Source organism: Zingiber officinale, chromosome 5B (assembly GCF_018446385.1).
Source record: "Zingiber officinale cultivar Zhangliang chromosome 5B, Zo_v1.1, whole genome shotgun sequence".
NCBI lineage: Eukaryota > Viridiplantae > Streptophyta > Magnoliopsida > Zingiberales > Zingiberaceae > Zingiber > Zingiber officinale.
In genome coordinates this window covers 125,830,345-125,845,296 of record NC_055995.1, presented here as the reverse complement: position 1 = coordinate 125,845,296, position 14,952 = coordinate 125,830,345, and the positions used below count along the sequence as shown (strand labels likewise).

The following is a 14,952-nucleotide window of genomic DNA, read 5'->3' as shown; positions in this document are numbered from 1 at the left end:
CCGAGCGGGGTGCTCACTTCCGCCTCTCGAGCAAGGAATCATGGAACTCCTTGCGTCCATATCATCTGACCGGATACCATCGCTGTCCAGGCTGCCTCAAGGGACGATTTGCACGTCGTCGCTCACATTCATGCCATCGCCTTTGCCAGTGGCACAGGTGCCCCGCATCCGACCAGTTCCAACATCCCGATCTTTTGGCAAGGCGACTTCAAACCCCTTAGCTCGAGCAGCCAGAGGCAAATAACAGTAATCATCCATTTGCCGACGGACGATTACCGCAGTGCGGACGACCCAGCGTCCCTCACCCCCGAGCACCAAATAAGGATCCAAGGGCCGCTCACACAGATCTGGATCGATGCTTGAGCTCGTGCGGTGATTATCGCTTCTAAGGGAACTCACCAACAGTCACACCCAGATGTCCACTGGGGTAGATATGTTGTACCTTTCTTTTCTTCTTTACATCCGTTCGGCTCCTACATTTTTATTATCTTTGCAATAATGGGTAGAGAGTCTGGTCATATGTCATAGGCTCGCATATCTAGAACACGAAGTACAGCAGCTGCGCTCTCCGAGCGGCTAGGAGGCGGCTTCTCAGGCGCGTATGGAGCAGATGAGCGCCAAAATGGCCCAACTGAAGGCTGATATGAAGAAGAGCTCCGAGCTGCTGGAAGCAGAGAAGGGCAAAAGCGCCGAGCAGGCTACGCAATTGGTTCGGCTTAATAAACAGACCAGTTCCTTCGAGTCCAAGATCCACTCGGCCAACACCAGGAAGCTACGAGCTATCGAAGATTTGGAGATCAAAAATAAAGAGTTTCAGGTGTTGGCTCAAAATCTGAATGAGACAGAGGCCTCGCTAAATGTTGAGCGTGAAGACAAGTCGGCCGATCGGTTTGCAGTGAATGCCCAGCTCGACGCCAAAGATACAGAGCTGGCGATGTTGAAGGCAGACTTGGAAGCCTCCTGAGCGGCCCTGGAATCCTACCAGGGAACCGAGTCTAGTTGGTTCGAGCTGATGAAGAGGAACTGCCTCCGGTCGGACGCCTTCAATGATTGGCCCATCGATCGGGTGCTTCACCTTTTTAATCTCACGACTGACGGGACGCTCGATTAACTGAAGGACGATGATTATATTTCAACCGCGGTGACAAATAAGATTATCAACTAGGATGAGATAATCGAGTCGATGTTCGAATAAGTTGATGAAGTATTCAGGATCAGATTTTTTACGGAAAAGTATGTCAATTGCCCCTGTGACTATGACTTGACGGTATTGCATGATATATGTTTTAATAGGTGTTGGGATTATTTTTTAATAGGTTTAAAATATGTTATTGAAGTTTGCCGTTCGATCTGTGTATTATCATGGCTAACGATATTAACCACTCGAAATGAATGATAGCGTTTTACTTTAAAAATATGTCAAATCGTTCGATATCATAATTTATCTTTTTTCATCTATCTGTCCAACCTGTTCTTTATATGAAGTGTATCATCAATTGGTTCAACCTGTTCTTTTTATGAAGTGTATGCCGTCCGGATAAATAATAGTGATGGAAAGATATCTTAATTATCATCTGGAGGGCAGTTCAACCTCTTCTTTCTCTGAAGCTCTTGGTTTTAGTTGTACTCTTCTGGGTGGTTGCCAGCTCTACCTATTCGACGGTAAGATATGGAAAGGGATCAGGCGCGTGTAGTCTTCTACAGATAGCATGGTACTCCATATATATCTGAAATCTTTGGTTACAAGACATTTAATTTATCAGAGTTCAATAATTTTATTTGATTTTTATTCCATCTATATTTAATGGAACATGTAGATTTTAAATGAATTATCGACATTGTAAAAGAAAAATTAAGATATCATGAATACTATAAATTTGGTACAAAGTATATAAACACCAACTCTAAAGCATGGGAGATAATGATTGGGATTTATTTATTTTTTTCAAAAGGTTCGTTATTTTTATCGATAATATTATGTTGATATTCTCAAAATAAATAATATGTTGGGTTATATATAGAGAAATATATAACTAAGTCATCATATCACTATTAGAATTAAGGTCTTTAAGGACACACATAAATACCCTTATAGTATACTTTTAGTGACACTAAAGCTATGGTGACACCACTAAAAAATGTATTGATATGCGGTGTTAGCATAGACCCTCTAGCATTCCTGACATTTGTATAATGTCATTATATAATATTTATGCTAACTTCAAAAGTGTCTTAAATATAGGAATATAATGACAATCGAAAATGTCACGAAAACATATTTCATGGACATTTATGCATGCCTTTTTATTATGTAAATAAGGACAAATATAAATGTCACCTAAACTAATTTATATTGACAATTATAAATGTTTTAAATTTTTATATCAGGACAATAAATTATGTTAGTAATGATAATTTATAAGGATATTTTAAAGTGTGATCTTATATAATCTATAATGACATTATGAAATGTTAATTATAATATTTTATAAAAACATTAAATAAATACACCACAATAAATTAATAATATTTATTCAGAACACAAAACATTCATCACATAATAGAAAAAGTTACACATCATCATAATTTAACCATCATCACAATAAGAATAAAAATATTTTATATCCAAAATATCCAATCCATTCGTCATATCATCATATATAATTCATCCCATCATCACAAAAATACAAATGCATTACTAATGTAAAAAACATTGAATCCAATGTTAACTAAATACTAACAAATCATTGAGTTTTAAAACTAACAAAGTCTTATAAAATAAAAAATCAACTAATTTACTATCAACCATCTTCAACCATCATATGCAAAATCCAAGTACCTGTCACCTACAAATACAATCAATAAATTTGTATAAGTAAATTAAACAATGAAAATATAAACCTAATAAACATAATTTAAAAGATTGAAAATCATACCGAATGAGAAACATATAAAGTATTATTCTATATGCACTAATAGAAATCTTCGCACATTGTCAACTGCAAATACATTTCATATTTATTTAAAATTTTAATAACATGATAAATATAAAAAATTAATAATATTTCACTAAAATGTTTAAATCATACCTGATCCTGTCTAGAAGCTGAGAAGACGAACCTGCCGGTGTGACGTGTCTGGAAGGTTGACCGCATCCTCATGACCCAGTGGATGATCTGTCCGCTACATTGACCAGATCGTCAGAAGTCCTCCTCCGGTCAACTGTACCTGTATCCATCGACCGGGTCCCCCCGGTCTCTGGTACCTCGGTGCTCGAGGCGAATTCCACAAATGCATAAATATCCGAATAATAATAGAATATTGAAATAAATGCAAAGAAGGTACGAGAACGTACCCTGGCCCAGGAGGGCGCCCTCGGATGGATGAGTGAGCTGGTCGTGAAACTGACCGAGTCGTCGTGACCAGGAAGGGTGGATGCCTCTGAACCGACCGAAGAGGAGCTGGGTCCGGAGGTGACAACGCGGAGCCGAATGCGGCATGGGTCTGAAAGGTGACACACAATCGGAATACAACGGCGACACGACCGGCGTACGACATCGGTTCGCAGGCCGGAATGTGACAATGGCGCGTAGGCCGGAACACTAGGCAAAGTCGGCACCAGGACTGCCGATAAGTGCCGGAGGAGGGCTGCTGTGCGCGCGGAGGCTGCCGGCGAGGGGGGCGCTGTGCACGCGGAGGCTGCCGGCGAGGGGGGCGCTGTGCACGCGGAGGCTGCCGGCGAGGGGGGCGCTGTGCGCGCGGAGCCGGCGGCTTCGTCGGCGCCGGCGGAGAGCTGGAGAAGGAGAAAAAATCTCCTTGATGGTTGGCGGCGGCCCAAAATCACGAACCCCTTCCTCCTTTTCTCTCTCTGTCCACAGTGCTTAAAAGCACTCCAAACCCTTAATGAGCCCAAAAGACCAAAACGCCCTTTGACCTCCCATTAATTCCTCCCATGCCATTCTCATATCCGGAACACAAGCCTCCCCTTCAAGTCTAGTCGAAGGAGGCGTGAGTCCGACTGACTGGACAAGTCTATCGCCCAGGGCTGAACCGCTCATGATATCAAACTCAAATCGCTGAACCCAAAGTATACTGTCTCTAGCGACCAGTCGCTATAATAATGGTGTCGTATGAGATAGTACTCGTGCCGAGTGGATCAAATCTGTAACCGGACCAATGCCTAGTACGCAGCCACGAAGATACCGACCGGACGATCGAAGTGATGCCGATCTGGTGGATAGACGCCGGACGAATGCTGTCGTGCGAACGATCGTAATGCTGCCGATCGGATGTATAGATGCCGGACGGACGATGCCGCGCGTGCGACTGCGATGACGTCGATCGGTCAGATAGATACCGGGCGGACGATGCCGCGCGTGCGACTGCGGTGACGTCGATCGGTCAGATAGATGCCGCACGTGCGACCGTGGTGACGTCGATCGGTCAGATAGATGCCGGGCGGACGATGCCGCGCGTGCGACCGTGGTGACGTCGATCGGAAGAATAGATACCTGGCCGTGACGACTGCTCGACCCCGGACGGGGGAGATAGATGATCATGAATCTGGTCCGTGACCAGCGAAGGCCGCTCAACCCCGAACGGGGGAGATAGAATATCTGATAACTAGTCCATGCAGCGGTCTTCAAGGCGGGGTTTTATAGTCGCCGGTTCGACTCTCGATATTTAACGTCGGAGCTCGACGGTCTTCAAGCCGGGGTTTTTATAGTCGCCGGTTCGACTCTCGATATTTAACGTCGGAGCTCGACGGTCTTCAAGCCGGGGTTTTTATAGTCGCCGGTTCGACTCTCGATTTTTAACGACGGTGCTCGTCGGCGCGGATATTTATAGCCGGTCGACGCGGCTCTCGATTTTTAACGACGGTGCTCGTCGGCGCGGATATTTATAGCCGGTCGGCGCGGCTCTCGATTTTTAACGACGGTGCTCGTCGGCGCGGATATTTATAGCCGATCGGCGCGGCTATTTATAGCCGGTCGGCGCGGCTCTCGATTTTTAACGACGGTGCTCGTCGATCTTCAAGTGAGACTATATACCATATACCCGGCCGAACGGCTCAGGCCTTCACCTCGAGCGCTGGGCTCGGATACCATATACCCGGCCGAACGGCTCTGGCCTTCACATCGAGCGCTGGGCTCGGATACCATATACCCGGCCGAACGGCTCGGGGTCTTCGGGTTCGAGCCCCTGGCTCGGATATAAACCTCCCGGCCGATCGGCTCGGGGGCCTTCGGGTTCGAGCCCCTGGCTCGGATATAAACCTCCCGGCCGATCGGCTCGGGGGCCTTCGTCTTCGAGCCCCTGGCTCGGATATAAACCTCCCGGCCGATCGGCTCGGGGGCCTTCGGGTTCGAGCCCCTGGCTCGGATATAAACCTCCCGGCCGATCGGCTCGGGAGCTTTGACTCGAGGGACTAATACAGATCATATAACTAACCGAGGACAGATAACGGGAAAACTGACCTAGGTCATGAGAATAGTAGAACTCTCCGGCATCGTCCATCTTCACGTTCCAGATCAGGCGCGTTCCCACAGACGGCGCCAATTTGATCCTGTCTGGAAGCTGAGAAAACGAACCTGCCGGTATGACGTGTCTGGAAGGTTGACCGCATCCTCATGACCCAGTGGATGATCTGTCCGCTACATTGACCAGATCGTCAGAAGTCCTCCTCCGGTCAACTGTACCTGTATCCATCGACCGGGTCCCCCCGGTCTCTGGTACCTCGGTGCTCGAGGCGAATTCCACAAATGCATAAATATCCGAATAATAATAGAATATTGAAATAAATGCAAAGAAGGTACGAGAACGTACCCTGGCCCAGGGGGGCGCCCTCGGATGGATGAGTGAGCTGGTCGTGAAACTGACCGAGTCGTCGTGACCCGGAAGGGTGGATGCCTCTGAACCGACCGAAGAGGAGCTGGGTCCGGAGGTGACAACGCGGAGCCGAATGCGGCATGGGTCTGAAAGGTGACACACAATCGGAATACAACGGCGACACGACCGGCGTACGACATCGGTTCGCAGGCCGGAATGTGACAATGGCGCGTAGGCCGGAACACTAGGCAAAGTCGGCACCAGGACTGCCGATAAGTGCCGGAGGAGGGCTGCTGTGCGCGCGGAGGCTGCCGGCGAGGGGGGCGCTGTGCACGCGGAGGCTGCCGGCGAGGGGGCTGCTGTGCGCGCGGAGGCTGCCGGCGAGGGGGGAGAGGAGGAGAAGAAGGGAGCGCCGGCGGCTTCGTCGGCGCCGGCGGAGAGCTGGAGAAGGAGAAAAAATCTCCTTGATGGTTGGCGGCGGCCCAAAATCACGAACCCCTTCCTCCTTTTCTCTCTCTGTCCACAGTGCTTAAAAGCACTCCAAACCCTTAATGAGCCCAAAAGACCAAAACGCCCTTTGACCTCCCATTAATTCCTCCCATGCCATTCTCATATCCGGAACAATACCAAATGACAAGGCCAAGCTATCAGTCCTCCAAGTGCATCCTCAAACCTTTGTAAAAGATCATAAGGTATAAATTTAACACTTATAAATAAAGAACTGTATCACAAATAAAATTCACAAGTTAGAGAACTCAAGATATAGATAAATCTTTATAACACAAGGACTCAAGAGGCTACAACATAACAATCTATAGCATCTGCATAATTTATCTCACCTAATAAAAATCAACGGTACAAAAAAATAACTCAATATGGTATCTTTTTTTTATCATGTCCTAGGTGCAAATTGCTAGATATCTGATGTGGAATAAAATTATTCATTTTTCTTGGCTCTTAAACACATGCAACCATGCTTGGCTGTACATAGTTTGTGAAATACATAATCAAAGTTTTTAGGACAAAAGGATAAGGTATTGCATGAGAGGATCTCATTTCTACAACTCTCGAGTTGTTAAGTCAAATATAAGTGCAAACATAGCAATCAACAATCTATACTATGGTTTCAAATCTCCTGCTCTACAAGGTGGATCGATCAATCTCATTTATGCTTCTCTTAATTCTTTTCATTCTATTTTAGGTATTTTGCTCCAATCCATTACTGTGTGTGCTGGAATTCTGATGTGCTGGAATTGTCACCGTGCTGAGTAAAGCTGCTGTCCGTGTGAAGCTGAGTTTGGAATTGCTGTCCGGGTTTGATGTGTTCTTGATATGCTGGAATTGTCACCGTGCTGGATTTGCTTGAAGCTGCTATCTGTTTGATGAAGGCAAGATGGAGCTGGCCGTGATGTTGGTGAGGTGTAAGTGTGAAGACAAATCCGCATGTTGGAATTGTGTTTGCACCTTGGTTATTTTACTGTGATGATGGTTGGTATCTTGCATGCTCTCATGTTGCATGCAAGTGAGTGTGGAGTTTTACCTCAACTGTTGAGGAATCAACTCCCATGATTTTGTAAGTTTTGACGATTAGGATGAGTAGAAAACTTACTTAGTAAAAGTCTCCAACTCAGCCATAATAATAAGGTAATTTCATAGAACCAACACCTCTATATTATATTGAGAATAAACATGAGATGTAGAGGTGACCAAGTTCAAGAAATTAAGAATCTCTAAAAGTCTCACAAGATCAAACATTTGTACGCTTCTTGTGCAAAGCAACTAAATTATGATTACAACTACAAGGGATACAACCAGTCCATGGCTCTATTGTCGAACCTTTCAAAGGATGCCTTTAAGCTAGTTATGTTTTGTGCAAAGCACAAGATATAAGACATAGGAGATTTTGCTAATGAAGTACCTTTAGGTGATGAGCAATTTTAAAAGGGCACTAATCGGTACTAACAATATAGCTGTGTGAAATAGAGGATCTATGTTATAAAGGAAGGTCATACTTATAGACAAATTAAGTATATCAATTGTTATTGCTAATGAAGTACCTTTAGGTGATGAGCAAGGTCATAGCTGACATCATTAGCCAAGTGGAGCAAACTAAAGAATCCCTAGATCTCATAACACTCACTAAGATTAAAACGTTACATAAGAAAGAAACCTATTCATCAAAATTCAAAGAAAAAAGACCAAACGCATATACAAGTGAAGCTTGTTAGATAAGGACTGAAACTTAAAACTATTATTATATATACCTGTTTGATTCGATTAGGTAGAAAGGAGCAAGGTGACTATTAAATTCTTCCAATCCACAACCTAAAAAAACAAGAAATTAGCAAGAAATTAGTTAGGAGCATATACAATGCAAAACTTCCAATCCACAACATTAAAAAAAAAATTACAAATCACGGTGAGATCCGCAGATTAGGAGCAGCGACGACAAGAATGAGTTTGGGAGGAGAAAGGCAGAATCACAGCGTGTAGGCAGTGCTGTGGAGGAATCGTGGTGGAGGCCGGCGGCGGCACAGGTATGCGTGAGCGTGGGTGAAGATCCCAGCGACAGTGAGAGCACATTAAGGAGAGGAGCGGCAACGAACGAGAGCAGAGGGAGGATAAAGGGAGAGGAGCGCCGCTGAGAGTAGATTAGGGAGGAGCAAGGAGAAAAGCAGCGATGACGAGAGCAGCTAACGGAAGAGAAAGGGAGAGGATCGGAGCGGCGCTTAGGGTGGGGGAGCGGCGCTTAGGGTGGGGGAGCGGCGAGCGAGTACAGAGGAGAAAGAAATTCGGCGTGTGATGAGGGAAAGGGCCGGGTTAGCGTTAGGGCAGGGAAAAAAACAAAAAAACTTAATTATCAAGTGATTATTAGGTTACTAATTTGGTGACATTTGGTGAAATATGTCACTATATATTATCTAATATGATATTTTTATATTTAAAATAATCTTTTTTGATAAATGTCATTAAAAAATATTTATAGTGACATTTAAATTTAAATGTTATGAAGAAAATATCGTAATAGACTATATTTCTAGTAGTGTATAAAAGTTCGTAAATATTAAATATTCCAAAATAAGAATGGTTAGGTAGTTATTTTGTAGAATTTATAATTATAAGATTTTATTTTACTAATTATATATTATATTGTTGTCTATACTGAGTTAAGATACTAGCTTCGCTCCTGATTATGCTCATTTCATATGAGCCTCATAATTTGCCTCCAAATTATTAAAGGGAAATAAATTACGGTATCAATTTATAGTCAACCGCCAAATAGCTATAAGATGTTGGACCCCGTGGGTATTTTGATGTGATCAACCAAGTTAGATTATGTCATGCATGTTATTTGATCCATGTGTCTAAGTGTGCAGGAACTTAGGAGCGTAGAAAGTCGAGCGAAAGACACAGTTAGCGAGAATGACGGCACGGGAAGAGAGCCGACGGGCTCGGTGCGTCCGAAGGACGAAAGAGCTACGGAAGAGTACATCGGTGGACGAGAAGAACGTGCACGGCGTTCGAGAGACGAGAAGCCGGGTTGGAAGTCTGCTCGAGGAGAAGGCCGGAAATTGGGTTCGGGTGAGCCCTATTTCGATTGGCCGAAATCACCCAAGCGATCGAAGCTTCAGAAGAAGAGAAAAAAAAAAGCTGGAAGCTATTTATACCGTGCAGGTTGAAGGCGCCTCCATCACCTTAAAGGCACCTCAGACCAGTCCGAGGCGCCTTCAAGGGCATTGGAGGAGCCTCAGACCCAGTCTTCGTGACCGTTTGCAACCGGATAGAGCTTTATCTGGTCAAACTGCTTGGAGGCGCCCTCAACCCTCTTGGAGGCGCCTTCAACACTCGGGATAAAATTTCCATGAGCTATATAAAAACCTCTGGAGCTAGGAAATTAATCAATCAACTTTGTAACAACTTCCTAGCAACTTGTAAGAGCTTTTAGTGTGTAAAAAGCTTCTCCACCTTCAGAGAAGAAGACTTTTCTAGTGCGCTTTCCAACCGCCTTGCATTAACAACCTTCTTGGTTGTAACTAAATCAAAATCGCTGAGTCTTCTTTCTTTTCTGTTAGTCTGCTTTATTTAATTTTCTTATTATTGTTGCTATAATTTTAGAGTTGAAAGTTTGAGAAGGGTATTCTTATTTTGCAGGCAATTCACCCCTCCCCTCTTGTCGGCCCCGCTGCACCAACAAGTGGTATCAGAGTCAGACAGCCTCAGAAGGACTAACCGCCGACTGAAGCATAAAGATCAAGACGATGATCAGAACAAGAATTCAGCCCCTGAAATTCGACGGAGACTTCGCTATATGGAGAAGAAGAATGGAGGTATTTTTTTAAAACAAATTTTGGCATTCTTCTAACTATAAAATTTGGTTTTACAACTCCAAAAGACAAAGAAGAGTATCAATGGACGAAGAAGGAGCAAGCCGATTTCGTGGCCAACGGAAAGGTGGAATTCCACATGCTCAACGTTCTGTCGCCCCAAGAGGTAAGTCGGATCATAAGCTACGACTCTGCCAAAGACCTCTGGGAAAAATTCCTGGAGCTCCACGAAGGCACCTCAGAAGCGAAGTTAGCAAAGCGGGATATCCTTCGGACTCAGCTGACGAATCTCCGGATGAACAACGGCGAGAAGGTAGCGCAACTCCAAGCGAGAATTAAGGAGTTGATAACTCAACTAACCAATCTCGGAGAACCGGTAACAAATCGAGATTCTATCCGGTATGCGCTCAACGTCTTCCCAAGAACTCCAGAGTGGGCTTCCTTAGTAGATGCTTACTACATCTCTAAGGATTTTGAGGTAAGTACTTTAGAAAGTTTATTCTCTGCATTTGAACTTCACGAATCAAGAATTGCATAACCTAAAGAGAAGTCAAGTCTCAATGTTGCCCTACAAGCTAAGATGGATGATCCCGACTCTGAAGCGTCAATCGACGAAACTGAAGTGACATTATTAGTAAGGAAGTTGAATAAATTTATTAAAACTAATAAATTTAGATCGCAGTCGAAGAAGCATCAACGCAACAAAAGGACGGGCCGATGCTACAACTGCAATGAAGAAGGGCACATCAAGGATGACTGTCGCAAATTAAAGAAAAGGGACAAGGAGAAGTCTCAAAGACCAACGTCCTCCAAACGCAAGAGTCTGAAGGCTACATGGGATGAATCTTCATCCTCAGAATCTGAAGTCGAAGCCTTCTCGGGATTAGCACTGATGGCCAACCATCTTTTTGAAGCAACTAGCTCGGAGATGAGCATAAATGAAGGGAGAGGATTATTAGAAGAAGAAAGTGTTAGTTAGAGCCCTAGAGTCAATCATATGATGATTATTGTATGGACTCGTTGTATCATATTCCTATGTATATAAAGGCATTTCTTTTTAGTTATTATACTTACTTGTATTGATGTCAAATAACTAAGTATAATAATGTCCTTGAGTAGAAGGTTCTTATCTATATCAATCGATTGATTGAATCGATAGTGAGATGATATAGAGAACACTACTCTTAATCATTCATAGTCAAGTATTAACATTCAGGGACAATGTTAATGCGACGAGACTAGCATGTAGGTCAACTCGATGACTTGATCTCACAAGTCATGGATATAGAGATATCAAGTTGGCACATGGGTATGCATTGGAGAATGTATACTGAATGACCCGCCATGAGAAAATATCATGGATCGTTATATGAGTGTCATATACTTTCTTATGTGGCTATTAGTATGACTATTAGTCCTTGGACCTGAAGTCACCATGGTTCCCTACATAAGGAGTTACATACTTTGGCTTCGTCAAACGTCACCCATAACTGGGTGGATTATAAAGGCGATTACTGGGTATGTAACAAATTATGCGGAGGGATGTGAGTGATGTAGATGGGATATATCCCTCCTATATAATGGGAGTGACATCGTTATTCTTGATAGAGTGAGACCACTAAGTGCATGGTCATGTCCAAATGAGTCAATATGAGATATTGAGCTCATTTGATTATAGTGAGTCTACTTGGAGTTCAAGATTTAGATTGATCAGAGGATGACACCGTCTATGCCTCAAATTGATCAACCTAGATGTCAAAGATAGAAGGACACTTGTCATATATTGTGAAGAGTCACAATTAGTAGTCACAAGGTGATGTTGGATCTCAACATTCTTGTAACTTGGGTAGTAATGATGTGTTGCTAGATATCGCTCATTACTTATGCTTCTAAATGGGTTTAGGAGCATTGCCAACGTTACAAGAATCTATAGGGTCACACACAAAGGGCAATTAGATGGAGATTAGGTTCATTTGATGTACCTAGAGGATTAGGTTCATATGATGAACCAAATTAGATTAAGAGTAATCCAAATTAAACTAATTGAGTTGGACTCTATTTGATTCATATGTTCAATGGATCTAATTTAGATTATGTTTCATTGAATCAATTTAATCAATGAATAGAGATTCATTATATTAAATTGATTTGAATCAAATGGTTAGATTTGATCAACCATGGGAGAGAAGTGGTCGAGTTTGACTTGACTTGAGAGGAAAGATGAAAGGTCAAGTTTGACTTGACCATTGCCACCTCATTTGTGAGTTAGCATTAGGTGGGCCAATGATGATGTTCCACATCATCAAGGTTGGCTTATGTGTGTGCCACCTCATGAGGAAAATCAAGAGTTGTGACTCTTGGAATTCCATGGAGTTTAAAACTTCTCATGAAGTGGCCGGCCACTATTCAATGGTTGTGAGTTTCATTTTTGTTTTGTAACTCTCATCTTCTTCCTCCTTGTTTCTTCTTCTCTCCCTCTCCTCCACCTTGGACGAAACCTCAAAGAGTGCTAGCACACTCTAAGGTTTCTTCTCCACCTTTTGTTCGTGTGGATACACATAGAGGGGTGTTCATTTGACACCCTTGAGATCCGGCGAACCTTGGACAAGCGGATAAGCGAAGGGCTTCACATCAAAGGTATAAACTCCTAAACATGTAGATCTAAAGTAGATCTAGGGTTAAAAAACTTGTACATGAAAAATTTTAATATTCGCACGGATCCGGTGGTATGGGATTTCGAGATTTCCGCAACGCAAAAAGCGATTTTTGCGGCTCGAAAATCCCAACAGAAAGCTATGATGAAGGGGGAGCATCACCAAGTGACGTAAGTAAGGTACATGCTCTAACCCCTACTCAGTCCTTTCAATTTATCAAAGTGCTTACGAAAGATCTAGCAAAATTATAAAAAGAAAATGATGATTTAAAATTAAACTTAGCAAAAGTATGCCCTCTAGAAATATATGATAATTTGAAATTAGAATATGAAAAATTGAAAATTTGAAAAATGATCATGCATGCCTAAATAAATTTTCAAAATCAAAAATTAAAATTTATGAAAAATTGAATTAGTATACTAGAAAACACCAGGGTCAACTTAGAAAAGTTTCCAAAAGTATGTGCCCCCTAAGTTCTTAAAAAATCCAGTATAAAGGAACCTATACTGGGTTCCAAAATCTTTGCTAGTTTAATTTTTTTTTAAGTTAGAGCTTACAGCGAGAAAATTAAACGTTAAAATTTCTTTATGAGGTTTTGTCTAAGGAAGTGGTTGTTGCTCCAATAATCAAGAATGTCTAGTGCCTCGCCACGACCTGGAAGTCAAAATATCGAAATAAAATGTTTAATTAACTTTCTGGTAAAAGCATTAAAATTAGAATTAAATAATGCTTTAAAAAGTTTTTCAAACATCTTTTTTAAAATTCTTCAAACATATTTGTTTTCTCTTAAGAAAAATGTTTGTTACTTAAAAAAAAATCTCAAATAACTTTTTTTTAAAGTTAAAATTTCTTCTGAAGTTAGAAATGTGTATTTATCTTTTTCTCAAAAAATTGTCTTACCTAAGTTCTACTTAGAAAATTTTTAAAAAGATTTTTTTTCTTAGAAATCATTTTGAATATGCTGCACTTGGATTTTAAAAATCATTTTTTTTACTTGAATTTTTTTACTTGATATTTATTACCCCATTCTTTTTGTTGTGATCAAAGGGGGAGAAAGATAGGTACAAGTTTAGGGGGAATTTTTAATGTTTTTTACTTAAATTTTATTTTTAACTTGTGTTGCAAATTCTATTGCAATCCTTATGCTTGAACTGTTAGTTTAGTAATTTCTATAAATTACTGTTTGTCTATTTTGTTTCCCTAACTTGAACTTGGGTTGATGCACATCAAAAATGGGGAGATTGTTGGACCCCGTGGGTATTTTGATGTGATCAACCAAGTTATGTTAGGTTCTGCTTGTTCTTTGATCCCTGTGTCTAAGTGTGCAGGAACTTAGGAGCGCAGGAAGTCGAGCGGAAGACGCAGCTAGCGAGAAGGAGGGCACGGGAAGGGAGCCGACGGGCTCTGTGCGTTCGAAGGACGAAAGAACTGCGGAAGAGTACACCGGTGGATGAGAAGAACGTGCGCGGTGTTCGAGGGACGAGAAGCCGGGTCGGAAGACTGCTCGAGGAGAAGGCCGGAAATTGGATTCGGGTGAGCCCTATTTCGGTTGGCCAAAATCGCCCAAGAGATCGAAGCTTCGGAAGAAGAGGAAAAAGAGAAGCTGGAAGCTATTTATACCATGCAGGTTGAAGGCATTATTTATACCATGTAGGTTGAAGGCACCTCCATCACCTTGACCCTTCAAGGGCATTAGAGGCGCCTCAGACCCAATTTTCTTGACCGTTTGCAACCAGATAGAGCTTTATCCGGTCAAACTGCTTGGAGGCGCTCTCAACCCTCTTGGAGGCGCCTTCAACACTCGGGATAAGATTTCCAGGAGCTATATAAAGGCCCCTGGAGCTAAGAAATTAATCAATCAACTCTATAACAACTTCCTAGCAACTTGTAAGAGCTTTTAGTGTGTAAAGGGCTTCTTCGCCTTCAGAGAATGAGACTTTTCTAGTGCGCTTTCCAACCGCCTTGGATTAACAACCTTCTTGGTTGTAATAAAGTCAAAATCGCTGAGTCTTCTTTCTTTTCTGTTAGTCTGCTTTATTTAATTTTCTTATTATTGTTGCTATAATTTTAGAGTTGAAAGTTTGAGGAGAGTATTCTTATTTTGTAGGCAATTCACCTCTCCCCTCTTGCCGGCCCCGCTGCAC

At 42.5% G+C, this 14,952-nt stretch overlaps 1 protein-coding gene and 1 long non-coding RNA gene across 3 annotated transcripts; both read right to left on the bottom strand.

Annotated features, from left to right (window-relative positions):
* Nucleotides 1-2,649: 2,649 nt before the first annotated feature.
* Nucleotides 2,650-5,517, bottom strand: LOC121987023. The gene is made up of 3 exons (XM_042540936.1): nt 5,452-5,517; nt 3,090-3,934; nt 2,650-2,846 (listed from the first exon to the last, which is right to left on the bottom strand). The coding sequence occupies exons 1-2, from the start codon at nt 5,515-5,517 to the stop codon at nt 3,158-3,160; spliced, it is 843 nt and encodes a 280-aa protein (XP_042396870.1). The 3' UTR covers nt 2,650-2,846; nt 3,090-3,157.
* Nucleotides 5,518-6,756: 1,239 nt separating this feature from the next.
* Nucleotides 6,757-8,661, bottom strand: LOC121985844. 2 transcript variants are annotated; one of them, XR_006113274.1, is made up of 3 exons: nt 8,241-8,661; nt 8,094-8,154; nt 6,757-7,968 (listed from the first exon to the last, which is right to left on the bottom strand). It is a non-coding gene; the product is annotated as an uncharacterized LOC121985844 (long non-coding RNA). The 2 variants fall into 2 exon arrangements; XR_006113275.1 differs by having other exon boundaries at nt 6,757-7,949.
* Nucleotides 8,662-14,952: the final 6,291 nt, after the last annotated feature.

Bases quoted from the DNA above. Each gene is read 5' to 3' on its own strand.
- LOC121987023 (XM_042540936.1), bottom strand. From the start codon at position 5,517: ATGGACGATGCCGGAGAGTTCTACTATTCTCATGACCTAGGTCAGTTT. The intron at 3,935-5,451 runs GTTAGTTATATG...AATTAATGGGAG, and splicing joins TTTCCCGTTATCTGTCCTCG to GTCAAAGGGCGTTTTGGTCT.